Source organism: Schistocerca serialis, chromosome 9 (assembly GCF_023864345.2).
Source record: "Schistocerca serialis cubense isolate TAMUIC-IGC-003099 chromosome 9, iqSchSeri2.2, whole genome shotgun sequence".
NCBI lineage: Eukaryota > Metazoa > Arthropoda > Insecta > Orthoptera > Acrididae > Schistocerca > Schistocerca serialis.
The window spans coordinates 239,553,043-239,578,962 of NC_064646.1; the positions used below are offsets into that span (position 1 = coordinate 239,553,043).

General features: G+C 44.8%; 1 protein-coding gene across 1 annotated transcript in view; it reads right to left on the minus strand.

The window, feature by feature from the left end:
* LOC126419513 (uncharacterized) overlaps positions 1–25,920 on the minus strand; it is a 730,476-nt gene that overhangs the window by 152,012 nt on the left and 552,544 nt on the right. The window contains exons 13-14 of the mRNA XM_050086703.1: positions 22,807–22,969; positions 3,484–3,747 (exon numbers count right to left, since the gene is read on the minus strand). Coding sequence (XP_049942660.1) covers positions 3,484–3,747; positions 22,807–22,969 — 427 coding nt within the window. The remainder of the gene's footprint in view (positions 1–3,483; positions 3,748–22,806; positions 22,970–25,920) is intronic.

A 25,920-nucleotide genomic window follows, 5' to 3' on the forward strand; every position in this document is an offset into this window, starting at 1 on the left:
TCAACAAAACAATTAATTAGACTTCAGCTGCTCAAAGTTATATATATATATATATATATATATATATCTATTCTATATATATATATATATATATATATATATATATATATATATAACTTTGAGCAGCTGAACACATCAAGACTTAGTTAATATGTATACAACCAGTGTAAATATTCTGTTTGAGTCTTGGGTTTGTGTGTGTGTGTGTGTGTGTGTGTGTGTGTGTGTGTGTGCGTGTACGTTTTTGTTCTTAATTTGTAGCATGTCTCGAATCAAAGGCTGGCTTAGTGGAGGTTGCCACCTGCTGTGTCTTGTTGCTTGTCATATCACTCCTGTGAGAAGATAGATAGCTCTCGCACTGCATTATATTTATTTAATGTGTCGTATCGCAAATCATATCGCGTGACTGAGAAGCATACCTGACACAGCACAAGGCGGAGCCTCTCCTGTTTCTTCTCTTAAACCATAGGTCATCCGCACCAGCAAGATTACAGTTTAGGCTTACCGTGCTGGGAAACTGACAACTACTCCACCCATGCTACAAATCGTTATGACAGGATCAAAAGGAATAACTTTGGTTTTTAATGAAATTATGAAATAACAAGATGGTGACTGAATTTGTCAAGGAAACATCATCAACCTGACCACTATTTTAAGGGAAAAGAAAAGCATGCTTGCAAGACATCAGCCTCAGCAATCGATCCCACTCGCAAATCTGGACCGTTATTCTGATAGCATACAATTATGACCTTCTGGACATACATTAAAACATGTGTAAACACCAGTTGTGACTTTCTCTGCCCCACTGCAGCTGATTAACGAGTGACTGCGACGTAGTGCACAGTGGAGTGCATAAGACGTTTGAAAAATGCTGTTGTAGCATTGGTAACATACTTCGCTTGTCGTGTCAAAGTGCGCGGTTTCTAACTTGTAGGTGGTGCCAGAGATCTTTCTTTGAACAATTTTATGTTGCATTTTATAAAAGGAGTGTAAATGAGTGAAACTTATGAGTATTTCATTAAAGAAGTTGTGTGGTGCTGTTTAATTAGCAACATCGCTACCGTGCGTTGTCTGCTTTCCATTTTGAAGCTGACTCTGTTGAAGTGACGTGCATTTGCAGGAGATGCGGTATTCCTCAGCGTAAATGACAAGATTAATTTGTATATCTAAAATAATTAACTAGATTTCATCATAATTCTTAATTTGCTAAGGTTTGTACATTAAGGCAGCATAATATTAACGAAAATATTGGTAAAGTAATATTGAACCAAGCAATGTATCCCACAAATGTTGCGGCAAACATTGGGGGGAAGGGGGGGGGGGTTGTAGAGGATGTTCTAAGGAACAAATCGATGGTAGGAACCTATGTCCAGAAAGTCATCCAATGACGCTACAGAGCGTCGAAGTTGTAGACGTGAGCGCCTGCCACTAGACCACACCTTATGCAGCAAACATGACTTTGTACGCTGACGGATCGTAGTCGGAGAGTGTCGCAATAATGTTTGTTATTGAGTGATCGTGACTGAGTGCCAAGATCGCCGTTGGAGAAGATAGAGCTAGCTGCTGCGTAGAAAGCATTGGAGATTTTAGAGGATTCCAAGAGAAAAGTAAACTGTGGATGGAACCCCTGTTTGAAGCCTTCATCCACTGAGGCAGCAGAGCACCACATTCATAGGAGACAACGCTTTTCTACGCAGCAGCTACCTTTGTCTTTTACACTGGTAATCTTGACAATGTCACTATCACGAAAAAGCAAACCACACTGCAAGACGCTCCGCCGACAATCTGTCAGCGTGCAGAATCACGTTTGCTCCAGAAAGGACGGTCTATTGGCAGGCGCTGGCAGCTCTAAATTCGACGCTGTGTAGCGTCGTTGGATGACGTATCCGGAGACGGATTCCTATTCTGCGTCCATCTCTATAATCCCTCGAAGTTCGTCGCAACACTTCAGGGACACCCTGTATATGCTTGAGGCTGAACTATTATGTACTCATATTATTGATCTATCTTTCACGTAAATTAACATGAGTTTTATAGCCAGATTTCAAAAAATTGTTTGACAGATATGTCCATCTCCTCTTTCATCGTATTCAAAAACCACGAATAGGAGCGCTCTGGTTGTCAGTCCACTGTACAGTACTTCGCGGTCAGGAAGCAACCATCTCGTTGCTACAAATGAGCTCTTTGAGTTATGTGATTAAGTGGCTTACGTTATGGCTGTACTGCTCGCCAGATGCTGTTACCTGTGCTGAGAGTCGGCGTTCCAGCCCGTATGAAATATTAATCATTCGTTTTCAAGAAAACTATTGCAGGAAAAAAACTGATTTTTTCCTCATCGTTCAGTGCGATACGTTCGCTTCGTAGAGGAATGAATTTCTTTTCTTTATATGGCATACTTACTGTGCTGCGTAAAATTAACTAAAACATTGCGCGAAATTTCAAAGATTTTCCAGAGGTAAAAACGCATTGCGTAAATTTTGCGTGCAGTTGATTTTAGCTGATACATTGCAGCGGCCCCCTACGACTGGGGCTGGCGGCTCCTCTGTTTTCTCCTGATACCACGTTCGTACACTGTTTAGGATCGTTATATCACGAGAAAGCCGAGGAGCTGCCAGCACCAGCCACATGGGGCCAAAAATTCTGAACATGGCTTCTACATAATCCGAAACCGGTCAATAAACAGTCTCGACTGTTCATTTTAACTTAAATATATCATTTCGTTCTTGAATTATCCGTTTTTATATCCGAAGGACGGTGGCCCACGACGCGGCCATTCATGTTCTTGAGCATCACAATCATGTGGTCATATCAATGATATCTCATAAGCGATTCAAGATATGGAAAAGAGGTTTTCTGCAACTGATAGCACGTCATGAAGCACATACGTTGTATGATAAATAGGCGAAAGGTTTTTTTCTTTGTAGAGATATGGAAGTAACTCGTTGTGAGCTGTGAGAAATCGATGAATTAGGACGCATTCAGAGGTCCATGGTACTGTAGGAAAATCCAAGCAGCGTCTGTATACAAGTCCACCTGGGGAGTGGCCTAGTGGGATGTATTCACAGGCCGACAGCAGCGAAAGGGTCAAGCGGTTTCAGTGGATCGTAGTGAGCGACAAACGACAGGTGAGTAGTTTAAAAGTGATACATTCAAAAGCACATAACTGCGTACTATCAGAATTATGGGTAAAATTTTCGAGCGGGATCGATTTGTGGGACTGATAACTTGCATTTGTGCTTCTTTCTGTTTAAAATATGAGGCCACGTTGGTGACGTATCCTTGCGAGAGTAACATGACTCATTTGGCTTCAGCGGAGCAGTGAGCAACGGAAGCGACTACGCACCCGCGGCTGCAGGCGGAGGGCGCCGAAGCCGGCGCGGCGACAGCGGCTGCAGCGGCGGCGGCGGCGGCAGCGCCGGCCGTGGCGGTGGCGGCGGTGGCGGTGGCGGAGGCGGCGGTGGGGGCGGCGGTGGCGGCGCGCTCCTCCTTCTGCTTCAGCAGCTTGAGGCGCTGCAGCAGCGGTAGGCCGGCGCCCAGCACCTCGTGCTCGCGCTCGGGGGTGGCCGGCCGGTCCCGCTCGCCGGGGGCGGGCGCCGGCGGCGGCGACGGCGGCGACGCGGGCAGCAGCTTGCGCTCCTCGCGCTCCTGCTTCTCCTTGAGCATGCGCAGTCGCTGCAGCAGCGGCAGGCCCGCGCCCAGCTTCTCCGACGGCGACATGGGCTGCGCGCCCGGCAGCAGGCTGGCGCCCTGCAAGTACGCTTCACTCAGGTCTGAGTCCCCTCTCTGTGTGTGCTGCCCCACCGTCGGGGAATACCAACAAAACAATTAATTAGACTAAAGAACATGACACACTCGAGGCCACAAATTAATTCAGGAACTTTAATAACTAATGACTGGGATGTTGTTGTTGTTGTGGTCTTCGGTCCCGAGACTGGTTTGATGCAGCTCTCGATGCCACTCTATCCTATGCAAGCTGCTTCATCTCCCAGAACCTACTGCAACCTACATCCTTCTGAATATGCTTAGTGTATTCATTTCTTGGTCTTCCTTTACGAATTTTACCCTCCACGCCGCCCTCCAATACTAAATTGGTGATCCCTTGCTGCCTCAGAACATGTCCTACCAACCGATCCCTTCTTCTAGTCAAGTTGTGCCACAAACTCCTCCCCAATTCTGCTCAATACCTCCTCATTAGTCATGTGATCTACCCATCTAATCTTCAGCATTCTTCTATAGCACCACATTTCGAAAGCTTCTATTCTCTTCTTGTCTAAACTATTTATCGTCCATGTTTCACTTCCATACGTGGCTACACTCCATACAAATACTTTCAGAAACGACTTCCTCATACTTAAATCTATACTCGATGTTAACAAATTCCTCTTCTTCAGAAACGCTTTCTTTGCCATTGCCAGTCTACATTTTATATCCTCTCTAGTTCGACCATCATCAGTTATTTTGCTCCCCAAATAGCAAAACTCCTTCCCTAATCTAATATCCTCAGCATGACTGGGATAAATGACCAGTATTTATTCGCATAAGGGACTAGTAAATCACTTTATTTTTTCATTTACTAACTGAGTATCTGGCGTTGCCCTGATATGTAATTATTTCCATTCTCTTAGTCCATCCCCTTCTTCCCCTTCTCTCTATTCTTCTCCTCAGCCCCTCTCCGTCCATCTCTTCCTCGTCCTTCTCTTTGTCCACGTCCTCCAATACCCACTCTCTCTGTCCATCTCCTCCTGCCACGCTCTCTGTCCACCTGTTACTCAAATGGTTCACATGGCTCTGAGCACTATGGGACTTAACATCTGTGGTCATCAGTCCCCTAGAATTTAGAACTACTTAAACCTAACTAAGCTAAAGACATCACACACATCCATGCCCGAGGCAGGATTCGAACCTGCGACCATAGCGGTCACGCGGTTCCAAACTGAAGCTCCTAGAACCGCTCGACCACCCCGGCCGGCCCACCTGCTACTCCCCCTATCCGTTCCTATCTCCTCGTCCCTCTTTCTCTGTCCCTCTGCTCTTCTTCCCATTCTCTATCCATCTCCTCTCCCTCTCACTGTCTATCTATTCCTTCCCCTCATGTTTTCTGAGCTGCATGACGTACAGCGATATAATTTTATAGGAACGAGGGTTGCCCAGAAAGCAATCCACAGCTTTTTTCTTCAACAATTCTTTATTAAACGTAATGACAATTGCACACACGAAAGGATCTTGCTCTATCTACACACCCTATTTGTTCACGTGATATACATCCCTTTCTATGGCCTTCCTCCTGCGAGAAATAATGGTCTGTACGTCCTATCGGTACCAGTCCTTGACCTGGTGGCGAAGCCAGTGCTTCACTGCGTGACTCATCTCCTCATCGTCCTCAAAATGTCTTATACGAATGGCATTTTGTAATGGCTCAAAGAAGTGGAAGTCCGAGAGAGCTAGGTCGGTTATATCAGGTATGACAGTTGCTCCGACCGCTAGAAATCGTGGAGGCTCGCCGAACCACCTTCTGACGACCTGACACACCTCGTCCAGCGACTACTTCGGTTGACAGAAGACGCTCCATAGACTTTGCAAAAGCGTTCTTCAATATTCACTACAGTTTCTTTCTGTGCAGTGAGAAATTCAATGACGGCACGTTGCTTGTAACGTACATCACCTTCAGACGCAATCCTGAAACTGTTCTGCAGCTGCACTATGTGTCGGAAGTGACAGAAACTTGGTGCGCTCTCTCAGGTGACTTCAAATAATACATACGTAACGGTTCGCATTCGTAGCATTGTTTTCGGCTGAGAAAGAAATGAAATGCATTACTTTCTAGGCAACCCTCGTGCATTTAGAAGCATGTGAGAATACTGTCTGCTAAATGTGTCGCGAATAGACTTAGTAGCAAAGAAACAATGAACGTAAACGTAATGATATAATGCCTGATTCGACAGTTTTACTAAGTGAACAGCGAAAATGCAGTAAGCAACAAACTTTTTTCCTTTCATCATTATGTGGGGATGTAGCGAGAAGTAATTTCGTAAAGGTTTGGAATTATGTGTAAAGTTTACTGCTAGTCACTAAGTGCTCTCGTTCCCATGTACTATAGGATAAAGTCTGGATATTCACGCCTCGTGGCCGACACTTCTTTTTCAATCCCACTGCTATCTCTGGGATAGGTAGGTCGTTCTTACACCCACAGCAATTCTTTCCGGACAGTAAATGATATGTCTACCATGTTTGGTTGAAATCTGTTCAGTGGTTTCGGAGGAGATTTGGAACATACATATAGAAATTTGTATCAGATATATGAGTATTTTTTTATTTTTCATGATCCGATTTTGATGAAATATAGCCTACACGGCACGCCAAACTATGCTCAAGTTACTAGCGAAAACCGCATGAGAATTCGTTCAGTAATTTTGGAGATAGTGTGTTCGAACACAGATAAGCAAACAGATTTATTATTGGTTTAGGTTTAGTTTTGTGTCACAGTTCTATATAATCTTTGATGGTGACTAGTTACGAACGCTTGCGCTCATTCTCAAAGCACTCGATATATCATAAGGTTCAAAATACATAAATTTTTTTCAAGCACTTCCTATGATCACAGTGGTGCAACATATTGGATGTGACATACCTGCATGTCTGATATTTGACTGTAACATAATTCCAACTGAACATTCGAAAGATTGGTTCATACATGATTTCAACGCAACAAATGTGATTAAAACTTTATGGGCGCCTTCAGTTGTTTGTTATATGTGCGCTGTCGTCATACCACAGTACTGCTACGTATCTGCTTACAGCATATGGTTCCTTACACATCTTATTTGCCGGCCGCGGTGGCCGTGCGGTTCTAGGCGCTCCAGTCCGGAGCCGCGCTGCTGCTACGGTCGCAGGTTCGAATCCTGCCTCGGGCGTGGATGTGTGTGATGTCCTTAGGTTAGGTAGGATTAAGTAGTTCTAAGTTCTAGGGGACTGATGACCACAGCAGTTGAGTCCCATAGTGCTCAGAGCCATTTTGAACATCTTATTTACATTGCCCAGTAAGTTTTACAACGCGCCTTTGTGTCACAGTTGCAGATAGTGTCGGAAGTTCCAAGCGTCTTTTCGCGGATGATGCTGTAGTTTACAGAGAAGTTGCAGCATTATCAAATTTCAGCGAAATGCAGGAAGATCTGCAGTGGATAGGCACTTGGTGCAGGGAGTGGCAACTGACCCTTAACATAGACAAATGTAATGTATTGCGAATACATAGAAAGAAGGATCCTTTATTGTATGACTATATGATAGCAGAACAAACACTGGTAGCAGTTACATCTGTAAAATATCTGGGAGTATGCGTGCGGAACGATTTGAAGTGGAATGATCATATAAAATTAATTGTTGGTAAGGCGGGTGCCAGGTTGAGATTCATTGGGAGAGTCCTTAGAAAACGTAGTCCATCAACAAAGGAGGTGGCTTACAAAACACTTATTCGACCTATACTTGAGTATTGCTCATCAATGTGGGAACCGTACCAGGTCGGTTTGACAGAGGAGCGGCGAGTTCGTCACAGGATTATTTGCAAAGCGTGATAGCGTTACGGAGATGTTTAATAAACTCAAGTGGCAGACTCTGCAAGAGAGGCGCTATGCATCGCTGTGTAGCTTGCTGTTCAGGTTTCGAGAGGGTGCATTTCTGGATAGGTATCGAATATATTGCTTCCCCCTACTTATACCTCCCGAGGAGATCACGAATGTAAAATTAGAGAGATTCGAGCGCGCACGGAGGCTTCCCGGCAGTCGTTGTTCCCGTAAACCGTACGCGACTGGAACAGGAAATGGAAGTAATGACAGTGGCACGTAAAGTGCCCTCCGCCACACACCGGTGGGTGGCTTGCGGAGTATAAATGTAGAAGTAGATGTAGACGCGGGATAGGCATAGACAGGCTCAGCCCCACATGGTCCAACAGTTTATGTGCCACGTCAGAACAGTGTTCCCGAGTATTGAAACCTCGAAAATTTAGGTGTTATTGCCGAGTCTGAACAAGCAAGCTGTTTAAGCACCTTATTGCTCCCTCCTTGCGACAACTTAATTAATAAATATTATATTGATGGTTTGAAAGTATAACCGTAGTCAAACATAGGAGTCATCCATGCTGCTGCTCAGGTAAGCTCAACAACGGCTGTAGAAACATTTCACAGAGGACCTCTCTCACTTGTCATCGTTTTCTCGTGTATTTCAGCACTTAATGTCAAACATTTTCCTCTGTTGACCGAACAGCATTGATTACTAGAATAACCTCTCCAATTTTAACTATATTATGTCACTCTTATAAGTGCTATTACATCAATGGTTTAAGTTGACTTCATATAAATGTTATTGTCGATTCACGCGTTTTAGATACACCACAATGCCAAACACATGAGACAACAGAAAAAGAGAAAAATAACGTGTTTCTAAAAGCCAAAAAGTGAGAGTGTAGCTGAGTCTTTTCGACTACAACCTGTAATGCAGTGATCACTGCCAGATAGCATGTCGCTCACATGCCAAAGCCACATGAGAAAATGGCCTGGCCACATCGCATCCGTCGGAGACAGACGACCAAAGGCTTAGGACCGCCATGGCATCCACGCAGCTGGTATTGTATGTCAGGAGAGAGTATTTTCTAGACGCCAAGCGTGCGGTGTTCTTGCTCTGATATGTATGGAAGCGGTCGCGGACTCAAACACACGTTGTCGGACCGGAAATGAGAAGACGTTGGCAGATGCAAGGGCGCTGTAGAGAAATACACGAATCCAGAGGGTACGGCACGCCAATTTTTAACTGACGAAGTGTAGTTTGCCGGGAAAAGGAAAGTTGACACTCATCTGTTGTCTTCCTACCGTGAGAACTGCCCTAGAGGGATATTTGTTATCGAGATGGGAAAGGAGACAATTCCTGATGAAACTCTAGAGAGCACCCATCACTTGGAGGTGCCACTACAGGAACATTTGTGATGGCTCTTGGTCATCACTGCTGTTAGTGTCGCATACCCAACTTGGGCCGTTGCAGAAAGACACTCATTTTGCAACGCCGACACCACACTGCCCCCGGGGGATACGGTTATCAGATCCCGGAGAACCATCAATTTCGCCTGGCCGTCGTCTGGTAAATGATTTGCAATACAGCACTCAGATCGAACTCTGCCTGGCAGTTCCGTTTGTCACTTAGCAAACATTATCAAAACCTTGTTAATGATCCCGTGAATCTACTAACTGATTATGGACAAATTATTATTTTTCCTATTAATAACGATATGTAAATGTTATTTGTATAGCGGAGGTCCTATAGATTTTTTTAGAGTAATAAATATCTGTGAGAAATCTCCTTACGTTGTTGTGACCGACGCTCCGAATTCTTTTAATTGCTAAGCAAATGCGGTGTTTATGTACAAAAAATGGTTCAAAATGGTTCAAATGGCTCTGAGCACTATGGGACTCAACTGCTGTGGTCATCCGTCCCCTAGAACTTAGAACTACTTAAACCTAACTAACCTAAGGACATCACACACATCCATGCCCGAGGCAGGATTCGAACCTGCGACCGTAGCAGTCGCACGGTTCCGGACAGCGCGACTAGAACCGCGAGACCACCGCGGCCGGCGGTTCAAATGGCTCTGAGCACTATGGGACTTAACTTCTGAGGTCATCAGTCCCCTAGAACTTAGAACTACTTAAACCTATCTAACCTAAGGACATCACACACATCCATGCCCGAGGCAGGATTCGAACCTGCGACCGTAGCGGTCGCGCGGTTCCAGACTGTAGCGCCTAGAACCGCTCGGCCACCCCGGCCGGCGTTTATTTACAGTTTAAGACAGTGTAATTACTGAAAGCCAAAAATCGACCCCTACTAATCTCTACCATCAAAGAAAGAATAACCTGTTGACTTCAGAACGTCAAAAGGTGAGTAATGATTGTCAAACACCAATGATGGCGTTTCATTCAAATCCTTCCGGGTGTAAGACAAGTACGACAAATACGTATATCAACATTTTGGCTGCTATTGCAGCAGCCTTCATCAGGATGTCTATTGTGGCTCGTGGTTACTATTTTATTTTTCTTCTTCTTTTCCCTGCGCTTTCGTTCCTCATCAGCGCAGTGTCAGTATAGTTATGAATAGACATGGCATGTGTAATTTAAGGGATGACCGGATGTCATTCCTGCTGCCACCCCCTTATCCCTGTACCGAAATATTTTTGTCCTAACTGTCTGTGTGTAGTGTTATTCATGTGGAAGTGTGTAAAAGTTTTCTAAGTGCTTGCTAATCGGCAGGACTTGGGTACCAGCCTGGCATTCACCTAGTTGGATGTTAGAAACCGCCTAAAACTACATCCGGTTCGCCGGCACATCGAACCTGGTCGTTAATTCGCCAGGCGAATTCGATCCAGGGCCACGCAAATCACCATCATGGAACGGCGCTTTAGCACGCACGGCTGTCGGGGTGGGTCTGTTGATGCTTTACATTTTATTGTTTGAAAATGACTGGATATTTTGGAATGCTATATTTTCATTGGCTGACAGCTTCGAAGAGGGATATAAGACGCTATTGTTGGGGAATTTGATGTTAATTTTGATTCATTATTGTTTCCGAATCCGGTGGTAGCTGCCGTTGTGGCGTGGTGCTGGTAACGAAGTGGTGGCGCTGCCTGGGACATGTGAGTGGTTCCTAGAGTACTGGATCTGAGTGGCACGTAGCCAGCAGATTCCTCACGATCACGTGGGCGAGCACTTGCTGATTGCGTGGCCGTAGGACAATGGTCCTGCCATGCAGATAATGAAACGTGGACTCTATACAGCTTCGTCATTTTGTAGCGGCACTAATGGGCCGGCGATTATTGGGGTGCATTTAGAAATAGAGTTCCTCTTTAGCTGTCGATTGTCTACGTTTTCTACGGAAATGCTGCATAGCTGAGATGCGCCGAGAATTAGCACAGCGACTGAGTGTGACTGTGTATAATCAAAATTTAAGTGATACCCGAATACTGGATGTTATTGAAGGTCAGTAAATATGAGCGAATGAATAGTTGACGAATAACGCTCGTATTCAGTCAGTAGCTAAAATCGCACTGACAACGGTTGACGAAAGTGATAACTGATTACAATGGTCAGCTTTGTTTATCACTGACAAAGCAACTTCAGTCCAGCTACGCGGAGGTCTCTCGTGAGTAAATCGAGTAAATGAACTAATAGGATTCATTATAGTTGCTAATGTTAACTGAGCTGACCGATGGAAGAAGGGCTCGCGAAGCGTAGTGGTAAGTGAAGCGCAGTGCACATACGTGCACTAATTCGCAGCCTGCGTACACGTAAGTGCGAGCGCATGGTACCTGCGTGGCCTAGGACAGCACTCACTCATACGTGTCATTAGGCGAGGCAGCATCGGCCATTTTAGGTGACGTCCACAAAGCTTTGAGAAATTCATTCACGCTCGCTCTCTGGCACATCGCAGCCACTCTCATAGATCACGAACCCGCCTGGCTTTAATGTCGCCTGTTGCCTCTAGAGTGGTGTTTACATCGCGCGGTGGGGCAGCTACTCTAGCACGTTCGGCCTGTCGGTTTGCGGTTACTGGCAACCATGACTGCGTGAGCCTGCGGCCCTTCTCGCCGTTCATATTGAACGACTGTTTTGCTGCTCGAACTGTCCACGGGTATACTGCCGGTTCATAGTGTCCAACGGGCACAATATTTCGGCGATCAAAAGACGAGAATACCACCGAACTCTTTAGGCATGTCTTAACCTCAACGTATTTTCTATTTAATGGGGAATACTAAGAGCAAACGGAGGGAGTTGCAATGGGCAGCCCACTCTCGCCGGTGGTCGTGAATTTGTACATGGAGCACTTCGAGGGGGAAGCCTTGGCGTCATCCAATTGAAAACCTACTTGTTTCTTCCGTTATGTCGATGACACGTTTCGTCATCTGGCCCCATAGTAGGGACAAGCTCCTGGATTTCCTTACACACCTAAACTCCATACATCCAAACACCAAATTCAATACGGAGACCGAAGCAGAAGGAAGATTACCATTCCCGGACGTCGTGGTCAAGAGAAGAGCTGATGGTACCCTGAGCCATGGTATGTACAGGAAGAAAACGCACATTGACCTGTACCTGTACCTGCATGCAGACAGCTGCCACCACCCTTCTTAGAGGAATGGAGTACTAAAAACACTAGTACACAGGGCACGCAGCATGTCAGACGCAGAGAATCTGCCCCAGAAATTGGAACACCTCAAAACCGTGTTCCGAAAAAACGGGTACTCGGAATGGCAGATTATACACGCTCTCCGTCCCACCACCACAGCACAACCTGTGGAGACGGATGAAGTCACGGAAGAAGAGGTAGCCACTGCCTTTATTCCGTACAATGACGCACTATCGGGGAAAATCGACCGTATATTAAAGAAACACCGAGTTAAAACCGTCTTTTGCCCGCCCAATAAAACACGGGCATTAATGGGAAGTGAAAGATGACCTCGGTTTGAGGAAGTCCGGCATGTACCAAATTCCCTGAGAGTGTGGGAAGGCTTATATCGAACAGACAGTACGCACCATCGAAGACCGTTACCGAGAACATCAAATGCACACTCGACTGAAATATCCAAATAAGTCGGCGGTAGCAGAGCACTGTTTGTCCGAGAAACACGAGATGGATTATGAGCGTACCAAGCCCTGGCTCAGAGGTCTAAATATTGGGACAGCGTTATAAGGGAGGCTATCGAAATTCGCATCAGGGAAGATCTTATCAAACGAGATTGCGGCTACAATCTCAGCAAGGCTTGGGACCCGGCATTGAATGTAATTAAGAAAACTCTCAGCAAAGAAGTACGAACTGGCGACCAGGTCGGACGTAGCAAGCGCATCGACGCTACGACAGATTCCGACGCCCACGTCTTCGCGACCGCCGGCACGCGGGCGCGGACGGCGGAGAGAGCGGCCCGCGGGGGGAGGGGATATAAATCGGCCGCGCGCCCTCAGGAGCTCAGTTCGTCAGCGCACCTGACGATGGCGACATGTCTGATCGCCGAAATATTGTGCCTGTTGGACACTATGAACGGGCAGAATACCCGTGGCCTGTTCGAGCAACAAATACGCCGGGACAAACAGAAGAATCACGACTGTTCTGCTGTCTCGACATCGTTCCTAATTTTATGCGAATGAGTGAGTAGTTGCAGAGATAAAACGGACTGATTTAAATTTTATGGAAGCAGCGCACTTACCTGCATGTTCCACCATCGCCGATTCAGGATGCTGACCGAATCATACGTATCACTCAGGCTCCGAAATACAGGTGTTAATGGAGCGTACCTTCCGAGGATGACAAACCAGTCCACAATCGAAGCTAGGCTCGTATGCTCTTGGTATATGAAGTTCATTCACGAAGTCTCTAGAGGAACCGTAGATGTTTCTTATTTTCTTATTGCATAAAAGATAGGACTGAGTATCCTTCAGGATAAAATTTTGCCCAATCTGATACTGATCCTTGGTAGTATGGTAGTCAAGCTATTTACCATTGCGTTTCTTTCTGGGTGATCTTGACCTTGTTACTAGTTGCCATAGTTTTCTTTACGGTATCCTGGCCATAGACTTTTCTGTTAAAAGTGGTCAATTTTGTGCTTCATCATAGTGGCTGTCTATGTCAGTGGTTCGTCTGCTTTCCTTGTTAATGTATGAATCACGTGTGATGTGGTCCCGCACCGAAGAGGAATTATTTGAAATGGGCTCCGGCCGCGAAACCCTAAGCTCTTATTTTACCTCTAATGACGGTTTATAAATAAAGGGGAAACGTGTGTGCTGTGATAATATTTTGAACTGGAATGCGCCTACGAGAGGAAAAATAATAACAATTGATAACGTAAGAATTTCTTGATATGAACACCATTTTTGTGCCCATAAGCAAATACGGACAAGGGCCAGTATACGTCACAACAAAAGGAACCTTCTGTCACGGCCGTCATAGAGTTTCTGTGATGGTGGTTGTAGATTCTATAAGTACGTTTGGATATTTAATCCTGTGACCGGAGTTTCAAGGAAATCTGTAGTGTGTGACCACGCTATTGGCCGCCCAACACGTTGCTGCTGCGTTGTGGCGGGAACACGCTGGTGCGTGTGGCGGAAAGAGTACTACCGCTGCTTAGAATGCGGCAGCGAGTGTGGTGTGCGTTGTGACTTGCTGTGCAGCAGTGGAGAGACGCACCATTATAACAACATTTTCTTGAATGTAATAACGCCAGTAGAGCAATTGTGACTGACTTTGTGAGGATCGGGCAATATAAATAAAATATACAGTCTTATATTTCAGTGCACTGATTCTTCTAGAGTAATATCAGTCAACTTCAACATTTTCCTGAACGGTAAGTGCTGTATCAGTCGTTTAATAATAACGGCATTGTGTATGAAACTACTGAAATACGTTTTTGTCACGATAAACGTTTATCTCGTTCAGTTAAAACATCAGGAAGGAGGGTGTTTCTCGTCTGTTCATTATCTGCAATGTGGATGTGAAGCACGTTCCTGGTACACATAAATAACGCCACACTATCATTTCATTACATTGACAAATGCACCGATCGGAGATGGTGGGTATATTTAAGGTAATATTTTTAGCCTCCATGAGTCATCATCTGAACGAAATCTAGCAAATTAATATTAAACTGGACGAGTGCGAGAAGGGGTCGCGCTCTGAATGTTCCGTAAAACCTTTATGTATATAATTTCGTCGAAGTCTTTCTGTTGGGAACGACTTCGGCGACTTCCGTGTATCCTTTATCCAAATGGGGGAAGGGAGCTTACAGTGTAAAGTGGAATTCGAACCACGTTTTGTTTCCAACGACACCCGATACCGCTGACAGGTGAAAGCTGGATTAATACGAAGACTGAAAAATGAGTGGTCCGACCGAGGTTCAATTCCACTACCTGTCAGTGTCCAATAACGCGCTTCACCTCTAGACCAACAGAACCGACTGTGTAATGGTAGTTCATCTATATATATCGATGAGATAGTTTGCGAATGTCAAAATATTTGGCACTATATGGCTATATCATTTGATTGCGTTGAATTAGAAACTTAAAGTGCAAACTCATCGTGTAGCTTGGTATTTGACACGAATTTCAACTTGATACCTTTACCCGTTCCTGAGAAACAGGGATGTTAACAGATGGACAGACAGATAGACGGACAGGTTGACGAAAAATGTCAAAAAACCATTTTTATGTGATATAATTACAAAGTAACTATTTTCGGATTTTGCCTCTTATATGTACGGTGAAATCTTTCGTCTTGTCCAATTTTGTGATTCTAGGTCAGCGGGAAGTTCCATACGGCTACATATGAATAAATTTGTGAGAATTGTAATATGCAAGTATCCGTATCTTTTGATTGCACTGACTTACAAGTTTATAGTTTTTACAACGCAAGGGGCCGTAGACATTAGTTCCTAACATAAATATCAGCGTGGTACCTCTACCCGTCCCTGTGACAGACTGACCGACAGACAGGTAAGTGGTACTATAGGGCAAATGACTCTGTGTTTGTACAAGGGAAAATGTTTACATGCAGATGTTTTTTCTTGTTCAACTTTTTATTTATTGACTATCCAACCTTTGGGCATCATGGTTTTAACTAAGAAGTTTGGGCCTTCTATTTACTTCACTATGTTGCTTATCACATTTTAACGTTTATATGCAGCTGTTTGTTGCTAAAACTAATATGGGAGACCATAAACGGTGAACAATGAAACCCAAGGAGGCCGGCAATGAAATGCACTGATAAGGCAATATATTAGGAAGTGTTGAAAAGTAATGCTTCAGAGTTTTTGATTTTGTTCTCAATAGCGTTTGAGGTGTTACATGTCATGAATATTAGTGAATCGATTTCTCCACTTCTCTGATGCAACGGCTCAGAATGTAGCGTGGAATATGTCAGTGTGTGAGAATTATCGTGCTGTAACCCAGCTTCGAAGAGTTAATGCTCGCGTGAAGCACCCTCCTCTTCAGCATAACAATGTCAGATCATACGAGAGCGCTGAAATATCTCCAACAATCCCAGCCTAGGGGTCATTGGTATCGATCATCCTCCATTCAGTCCCTCCGACGACTTCACTTTGATAGCCATTAAACGGTGCTAGCAGATGGAGTAGCCGCGCGGATTCGCCGCGCGGTCTCAGGCGCCTTGTCACGGTCCTTGCGGCTCCCTCCGTCGGAGATTCGAGTCCTCCCTCGGGCATGGGTGTATGTGTTGTCCAAAGTGTAAGTTAGTTTAAGTCAGATTAAGTAGTGTGTAAGGTTAGGGACCGGTGATCTAAGCAGTTTGGTCCCTTAAGATTTCACCAAAAATTTACAAATTTTACAGAGGGAGTTGTGGCTCCGTCAAGGAAGTCAAACATTCTAAAGCGACGGTATCAACAGACTGGTATCTACTTGGGAGACATGTGTTCGTCGCCAGGATGACTATCTTGAGAAATAAATACACTGGCGGAAAAAGTCGGTACACGAGGAAAGAGATGTGCAACACAAACGAAAGTTGGTAGGCGTGATCTACACCTGAAAGATGACGTCCAATAAAATTTCTCGCCAGTAGAATAAGAGTGACGTTATTAGTTACAGTGAGGGGATGGAAATCAGGTTTGATTTGAATACACGCTGTAACGGTTGTGGGCGTTTCCTATCTTTGAGATTAGACGTGGTGTGTTTATGTTAGTCACGATTGCGTTTAAGGCGACAACGACGCCAGTAACAACACCTCACTGAGTTTGAACGAGGTAGTGCTACAGGGCTACGACAATCCGCATCGGTGATATCAGGAAGACTTGGCAGAAATGTAGCCACTGTACAGGATTTCTGGCAGCGCTGGTCACGAGAATGTTCGGTCAAAAGGAGACCGGGCACCGGACAACCATGTAGCACTACCGAGACGGAAGATAATTGTGTTCGGCGTATGGATCAGGTCCATTGTACTGCATCTGAAGCAGAAATTTGAGCAGCAGCTGGCACCACAATGACACAACGAATTGTTACAAATAGGTTACTTCAAGGACAGCTCCGAACCAGACGCTCCGTATCGTCAATTCCACTAATTCCAAACCACCGCCATTTGCGACTAAGGTGATATCACGCGAGAACTCATTGGAAGGCAGGCTGAAGGTCTTTTGTGCTTTCTGATGAAAACTGGTTCTACCTCGGTACCAGTAATGGCCACATGTTGAATAAAAGGAAGCCAGTTGAGGGCCTGCAACCAATCTGTCGTGTACTAGACACACTGAACCAACAGTTGAAGTTATCATCTGGGGTGCGACTTCGTATGACAGTAGGCGCACTAGCGTGGTTATCCCACACACCTTGACTGCAAATCTATACGTCATTCTGGTGATTCGTCCCGTTGTGCTGCCATTCGCGAACAGCTTTTCAAGGAGTGTTTTCCGACAGGATAACCCTCGCCCACACACCGTTGTTGTAACACAACGTGCTTTACAGAATGTCGACATGTTGCGTTGCCCTCCTCAATCACGAGATCTGTGTCAAGTGGAGCACATCTGAGACATCATCGGACGACAACTCCAACACCATCCACAAACAGTATTAACCGCCCCCCATAATGACCGACCATGTGGAACAGGCATTGAACTGTGTCGTACAAACTGACATCCGGCACGTGTACAACACAATGCACGCAAGTCTAAATGCTTACATTCAACATTCTGGAGGTTCTACCAGTTATCAGTGTAGTATCATTTCACATTTGCAATGGCTTATCTAGTACTTACATTAATCTTTGCTCCTGCAATGTTAATCATTTAAACATGTTATTTAAACAAATGTAGTCCCGAAATTTCACTGCTCTAAAGTAATTATTTTTTTGGTCTTGTGAGTTTTTTGCCTTGAGTGTATACAGGGTGGTCCATTGATTGTGACCGGGCCTAATATCTCACAAAATAAGCGTCAAACGAAAAAACTACAAAGAACGAAACTTGTCTAGCTTGAAGGGGGAAACCAGATGGCGGTATGGTTTGGCCCGCTAGATGGCGCTGCCATAGGTCAAACGGATATTAACTGCGTTTCAGTATTTTAAACATAGCTGCGCAACAGCAACGGTTCCACGTAATAAGAATAAAAACAGCCAACCAGTTGCAAAGGATAAAGTAATCTTTACCAAGGTTTCGATAGATTTAAATCTATCTTCTTCAGAAGGCGGCAGTATTACATTAACATGGAGTGATATGTCATTGTCGTTTTTACAAACATCTGCATAGCTCCATTAGGCCAAAGGGCTATATTTTATTTGGACTAATGGAGCTATGCAGATGTTTGTAAGAACGACAATGACATATCACTCCATGTTAATGTAATACTGCCGCCTTCTGAAGAAGATAGATTTAAATCTATCGAAACCTAGGTAAAGATTACTTTATCCTTTGCAACTGGTCGGCTGTTTTTATTCTTATTAACTGCGTTTTTTAAAATAGGAACCCCCATCTTTATTACATATTCGTGTAGTACATAACGAAATATGAATGTTTTAGTTGGACGACTTTTTTCCCTTTGTGATAGATGGCGCTGTAATAGTCACAATCGTGTAAGTACGTGATATCACGTAACTTTCCGCCAGTGCGGACGGTATTTGCTTCGTGATACATTACCCGTGTTAAAATGGACCGTTTACCAACTGCGGAAAAGGTCGATATCGTGTTTATGTATGGATATTGTGATCAAAATGCCCAACTGGCGTGTGGTATGCATGCTACTCGGTATCCTGGACGACATCATCCAAGTCTCCGAACCGTGCGACGGATAGTTACGTTATATAAGGGAACAGGAAGTGTTCAGCCACGTGTGAAACGTCAACCACGACCTACAACAAATGATCCCCCATTAGGTGTTTTAGCTGCTGTCGCGGCTAATCCGCACATCAATAGCAGACAATTTGCGCGAGAATCGGGAATCTCAAAAAAGTCGGTGTTGAGAATGCTACATCAACATCGATTGCATCCGTACCATATTTGTATGCACCAGGAACTGCATAGCGACGACTTTGAACGTCGTGTACAGTTCTGCCACTGGGCACAAGAGAAATTACGGGACGATGACAGATTTTTTGCACGCGTTCTATTTAGCGACGAAGCGTCATTCACCGACAGCGGTAACGTAAAGCGGCATAATATGCAGTATTGGGCAACGGGAAATCCACGATGGCTGCTATAAGTGGAACATCAGCGACCTTGGCGGGTTAATGTATGGTGCGGCATTATGGGAGGAAGGATAATTGGCCCTCAATTAATCGATGGCAATCTAAATGGTGCAATGTGTGCTGATTTCTTACGTAATGTTCTACCGATGTTACTACAAGATGTTTCACTGCATGACAGAATGGCGATGTACTTCCAACATGATGGATGTCCGGCACATAGGTCGCGTGCGGTTGAAGCGGTATTGAATAGCATATTTCATGACAGGTGTATTGGTCGTCGAAGCACCATACCATGGCCCGCACGTTCACCGGATCTGACGTCCCCGGATTTATTTCTGTGGGGAAAGGTGAAGGATATTTGCTATCGTGATCCACCGACAACGCCTGACAACATGCGTCGGCGCATTGTCAATGAATATGCGAACAGTACTGAAGGCGAACTACTCGCTGTTGAGAGGACTGTCGCCAAATGCATTGAGGTTGACGGACATAATTTTGAGCATTTATTGCATTAATGTGGCATTCACAGGTAATCACGCTGTAAGAGCATGCGTTCTCAGAAATGATAAGTTCAACGAAGGTACATGTATAACATTGGAACAACCGAAATAAAATGTTCAAACGTATCTACGTTCTGTATTTTAATTTAAAAAAACCTACCTGTTACCAACTGTTCGTCTACAATTGTGAGCCATATGTTTGTGACTATTACAGCGCCATGTATGACAAAGCGAAAAAAGTAGTCCAACTAAAACATTCATATTTCTTTACGTACTACACGAATATGTAATAAAAATGGGGTTTTAAAAAATGCAGTTCATATCCGTTTCACCTCTGGTAGCGCCATCTAAAGGGCCAACCGTAGCGCCATCTGGTTTCCCCCTTCAAGCTAGACATGTTTTGTTCTTTGTAGTTTTTTCGTTTGACGCTTATTTCGTGAGATGTTTGGCCCGGTCACGATCAATGGACCACCCTGTATAGACACGAGGGTAGAGTTGTAGAATGTTAATGAAGTTTGTTTTATTTGTAAAGTTTTCACTTAAGGGGAGTAAGCATGGCGGAATTGGTCAAAAAGTGACATTTTCGGATTATTATCTGTTATTAATATTTGATCTCTCCTGAATAATTTGATGCATTATTTGTCGAAAAATTCCAATTCAAAGTGTAGTTTTTATCATTTCAAAGTTAATAGTGCTTGTGTAAAATAATCCGGTCGTTCTGCACTGACTTGCCTAAGTGTCTCTATCTCTTGAACTATTCAATCTAGAAGGCTGTGGTTTTGAGCTATTTATTCCTTGAAATAACATTAATGTTCATGTTAAGAGGTTGGATGCACTGTGTAAACAGAAATGGCGGTATAGCACATGCATTTATCAGATTGAAAGACTCCAAATGGTAAAGGAAGCCTTACAGACAAAAACATTGATGAACTCCAGCATTATTATGGAATGGCAATAAGAAACAATACACATGACCTACAAGGGATGAAACGAGCAGTGTGGGCTACATTCTTCCACAAATATTCCACTGATGATACACGTAGCTATACAAGGTCTTTGTCCACCTGGTGCTGATTCATGGCGCAAGTACCTCAAAGCTCAGGCAGCGGGTAGCGAGGAACAATTTAGGCACAAAAATACCAAACCATCTGCAGTGATGGAAGCTATTAAACCAATATATAGAGAATTAGCTCATCCTGACCTTCTTTCCAAATATCTCCATGCTCGAACACAAAACCTGAATGAGTCTTTCAATAATATAATTTGGACCCGCATACCAAAAAATGTCTTTGTAGGAAGGAAAACTCTATGCTTGGGTGTTTGTGATGCTGTGATAACGTTTAGTGGTAGTATAAAGCGAAGAATTGGGGTACTAGAGGAACTTGGTATCACTCCAGGTGCCAACACACTGCAAGCCTTTCAGCGAATGGATCAACTTAGGGTCATGAAAGCCCAGCGTGCAGCAGAGGTAAAGAGTAAAGAAGCAAGAGGCAGGAAAAGAAGGAAGCTTCTAGCTTTGCAGCATAGTCAAGAACAGGATCCAGATAATGCTGATTATGGACCTGGCTGTTTCTAGAAGCTGGCATGCCTCCATGTGCAAGTTAATATCAAATAAAATGTTTGAACTTGATTTGCCGGCCGGCCAGAGTGGCCGAGCGGTTCTAGGCGCTACAGTCTGGGGCCGCACGACCGCTACGGTCGCAGGTTCGAATCCTGCCTCGGGCATGGATGTGTGTGATGTACTTAGTTTAATTAGGTTTAAGTAGTTCTAAGTTCTAGGGGACTGATGACATCGGCAGTTAAGTCCCATAGTGCTCAGAGCCATTCGAACCTTTTTTTTTTTTATTTGCCGGAAATGACATTTTTAAAGTTAATTGACCCATTATCTCAGGAACTATTACAGATACATATCTCTAATTTTACACTATGTTACCATTTAGTATACTGCAGCTACTGAACCTCCCAAAACATCTCTACCTCTAACGGTTTTTAACTTACGGAAGAAAAAGTGGACTTTTAAATGAAAGTATTGAACAACATTTTTTAAATATCATAACTAGCTAATTATTTCTCTGTACATTTTCATTCTGGTTGAGCAATGAGAAAAGGAGTGATACTATACATCTCAAAAATTTCAGATCTCTATCTGTGACAGGTTCTGAGATAATGGGTCGTCAATATTGCAAATTTAACACTGTGGGTTAGGACGTACGTACTCTGAAACGTCCCCTTAGAAAAATTAATGAATTACTGTGCTGGTAAACCCCTTACGTTATTTGATTTTCAAACAGCTGAGGAAAACTGAACGTACTCAGACATTTCCCACTTTACTTATTCTGATCATCAATAAAATGACACACAATATTTTTAGCGCAACGCAATCTGGCCTTAAAAAAATCCCTACAGAAGAATGGCCATGACTGACAATAACCTATACCTTTCATGAACCACTTACCTCACAAAAATCTTCGGTACTCGAACTACTGCAATACAGCGAGCGCCTATACTGGCAGCTAAGTAAAAGATTCTAACTACTGAAACCACTAACTACTGATAGGCATAGTTAGCAAATGAAAGATTTTGATGGAGAACAAACAATGTATTTCCCTTAATAGTTTACCTTAATAGTGTTCAAAAATGACATCCGGTCTTACAAATTTCTTTTTTCTGACGAATACACGTCAAGATTGACCACTCTCAAAATTTTGCCATCTCTCTTCCCACATCTACTAAAGATGGCGGCTCACCTCCCAACTGCGCAACGCTACGTGCTGTTCACATCCAACTGCCCAACACTACAATGGAGAATATTTCAACAATGCCAACCAGCCACAGACTGCACACAGCACAGATAGTGATTTTCATACAGAGCGCTACGTGGTGTTACCAACATAAAAACCTAAACAGCCTACTTACTACTCCCCTTAACAATTTAGTAGTGTTAATTTTCGGCACGCCCTCGTATTTCTGCGAGCCAGTAGTACAGAACATGCAAGGCCGCGAGGCAGGAGTGAGTGGGGGAGAGGGCCTGCTGCCCAGCCGCCCAACTCCCCCCCCCCCCCCCCCCCCCGCCACCCCGCCGGCTGACGCGGCGCGCCGCACTTGCCTGCGGGTGGTTGTCGGCAGCCGGCCGGCCGATGTCGTCGGCCTCGTCGCTGCGGACGCGCGACATGCGGCGCAGCACGCCCTTGCCGGAGCCGTGGCGCTCGCTGGGCGCCGGCCCCCCGTCCGGGTTCAGCGGCTGCAGCTCCAGCGACTCGTCGTTCGTCCTGCAGCGCACAACGAACACGTCACCACCACACAGCGCCAGAGGGAGCACACGTTAGTCCGCCAGCAGTTGTACACTACTGGCCATTAAAATTGCTACACCAAGAAGAAATGCAGATGATAAACGGGTATTCATTGGACAAATATGTTATACTAGAACTGACATGTGATAACATTTTCAAGCAATTTGGGTGCATAGATCCTGAGAAATCAGTACCCAGAACAACCACCTCTGGCTGTAATAACGGCCTTGATACGCCTGGGCATTGAGTCAAACAGAGCTTGGACGGCGTGTTCAGGTACAGCTGCCCAAGCAGCTTCAACACGACACCACAGTTCATCAAGAGTAGTGACTGGCGTATTGTGACGAGCCAGTTGCTCAGCCACCATTGACCAGACGTTTTCAATTGGTGAGAGATCTGGAGAATGTGCTGGCCAGGGCTGCAGTCGAACATTTTCTGTATCCAGAAAGGCCCGTGCATGACCTGCAACATGCGGTCGTGCATTATCCTGCTGAAATGTAGGGTTTCGCAGGGATCGAATGAAGGGCAGAGCCACGGGTCGTAACACATCTGAAATGTAACGTCCACTATTCAAAGTGCCGTCAATGCGAACAAGAGGTGACAGAGACGTGTAACCAATGGCACCCCATACCATCACGCCGGGTGATACGCCAGCATGGCGATGACGAATACACGCTTCCAATGTCCATTCACCGCGATGTCGCCAAACACGGATGCGACCATCATGATGCTGTAAACAAAACCTGGATTCATACGAAAAAATGACGTTTTGCCACTCGTGCACCCAGGTTCGTCGTTGAGTGCACCATCGCAGGCGCTCCTGTCTGTAATGCAGCGTCAGGGGTAACCACAGCCATGGTCTCCGAGCTGATACTCCAGGCAGCTGCAAACGTCGTCGAACTGTTCCTGCAGATGATTGTTGTCTTGCAAACGTCCCATCTGTTGACTCAAGGATCGAGACGTGGCTGCACGATCCGTTACAGCCATGCGGATAAGATGCCTGTCATCTTGACTGCTAGTGATACGAGACCGTTGGGATCCAGCACGGTATTCCGTGTTACCTTCCTGAACCCACCGATTCCATAGTCTGCTAACAGTCACTGGATCTTGACCAACGCGAGTAGCAATGTCGCGATACGATAAACCGCAATCGCGATAGGCTACAATCCGACCTTTATCAAAGTCGGAAATGTGATGGTACGCATTTCTCCTCCTTACACGAGGCATCAAAACAACGTTGCACCAGGAAACGCCGGTCAACTGCTGTTTGTGTATGAGAAATCGGTTGGAAACTTTCCTCATGTCAGCACGTTGTAGGTGTCGCCACCGGCGCCAGCCTTATGTGAATGCTCTGAAAAGATAATCATTTGCGTATCACAGCATCTTCTTCCTTTCGGTTAAATTTCGCGTCTGTAACACCTCACCATCGTGGTGTAGCAATTTTAATGGCCAGTAGTGTAGTACAACCTAAGCTGTCTAAGAGATTTTTCTGTCTTTCGTCCACATGCAGTTAGTGTTATCTAGTTGCAATGCCCGTGCCGTAATGACATCTAAATACGAGGGTCGTCCACAAAGTATGTCCCATTTCTATTTCTATCCGCGGCAGTGCTACGATGGCAGTTTCGAGAATGCGCGGCAGTTATTCTGACTGAAGGAGAAGAATGGCTCTGAGCACTATGGGGCTCAACATCTGAGGTCATCAGTACCCTAGAACTTGGAACTACTTAAAGCTAACTAACCTAAGGACATCACACACATCTATGCCCGAGGCAGGATTCGAACCTGCGACCGTAGCGGTGACGTGGTTCCGGACTGAGGCGCCTAGAACCTCTCAGCCACCGCGGTCGGCCTCAAGGAGAAGACATGTACGCTATTTTCAGATCGCTGTTGCCGACTTGTGCTTTGTAGTGCTTCTCCATAATGTCGGCCGTAATTGAAAATGATGCCGCGTGTGAAATCAGATCTGTGATTCGTTTTCTAAACGCAAAGAAACTTAAACCAAAGGAAATTCATCGCCAAATCTTCGAGGTTTATTGACAAAATGCTATGAGTGATTCAATGGTTAGAAGATGGGTCAGACTGTTCAATGAACATGATCAAGTGCACGATGAAGAACGAAGTGGACCCACGTCTGTGGTTACTGATGAACTGGTTCACACAATGAAGACAAGATTACGCACAACCGTAAGTTCACACTTAGTGCCCTTGCTATGGAAATTCCGCAAATCTCACGATCACTAATTCATGAAATTGTTACTGAAAAACTGAAATTTCGAAAACTTTGCTCAAGTTGGGTACCAAAAATTCTTACTGAACAACACAAAAAACAACGGATGGGCAATGAACTTCAGTTTTTGACACACTACAATGAAGAAGACGATTGTTTTCTTTCTTGGATAGTCACGGGGGATGAAACTTGGGTATCGTACGGCAGCCCTGAAACAAAACGGCAGTCAATGGAATGGAGGCACACTTCATCCCTAACGAAGGTTAAGCCCAAGGAAATCTTGAACCCTTGAAAAGTCATGTGCACCGTTTTTTGGGACAGAAAAGGCATTTTGCTGATTGATTTCTTACCACGAGGCCAAACAATCAATGCACACGGTTACTGCGAGACCATTAAGAAATTGCGCCGCGCAATACAGAACAAGCGCCGAGGATTACTGTCAAAAGGTGTTGCTTTTTTCCACGATGATTCCCGACCTCACACGGCGAATGTGACCAAACAACTCATACGGTAATTTCACTGGAACGCGTTTGATCATCCTCCGTACAGTTCGGACCTCGCTCCTTGCTACTTTCATTCCTTCTTACACCTAAAATCTGTCCTTGGTGGTCAACACTTCAACGATGATGACGAGCTGAAAGAACATGTTACCACATGGTTGAATACACAGGCAGTAACATTCTATGAAGAAGGCATACCAAAC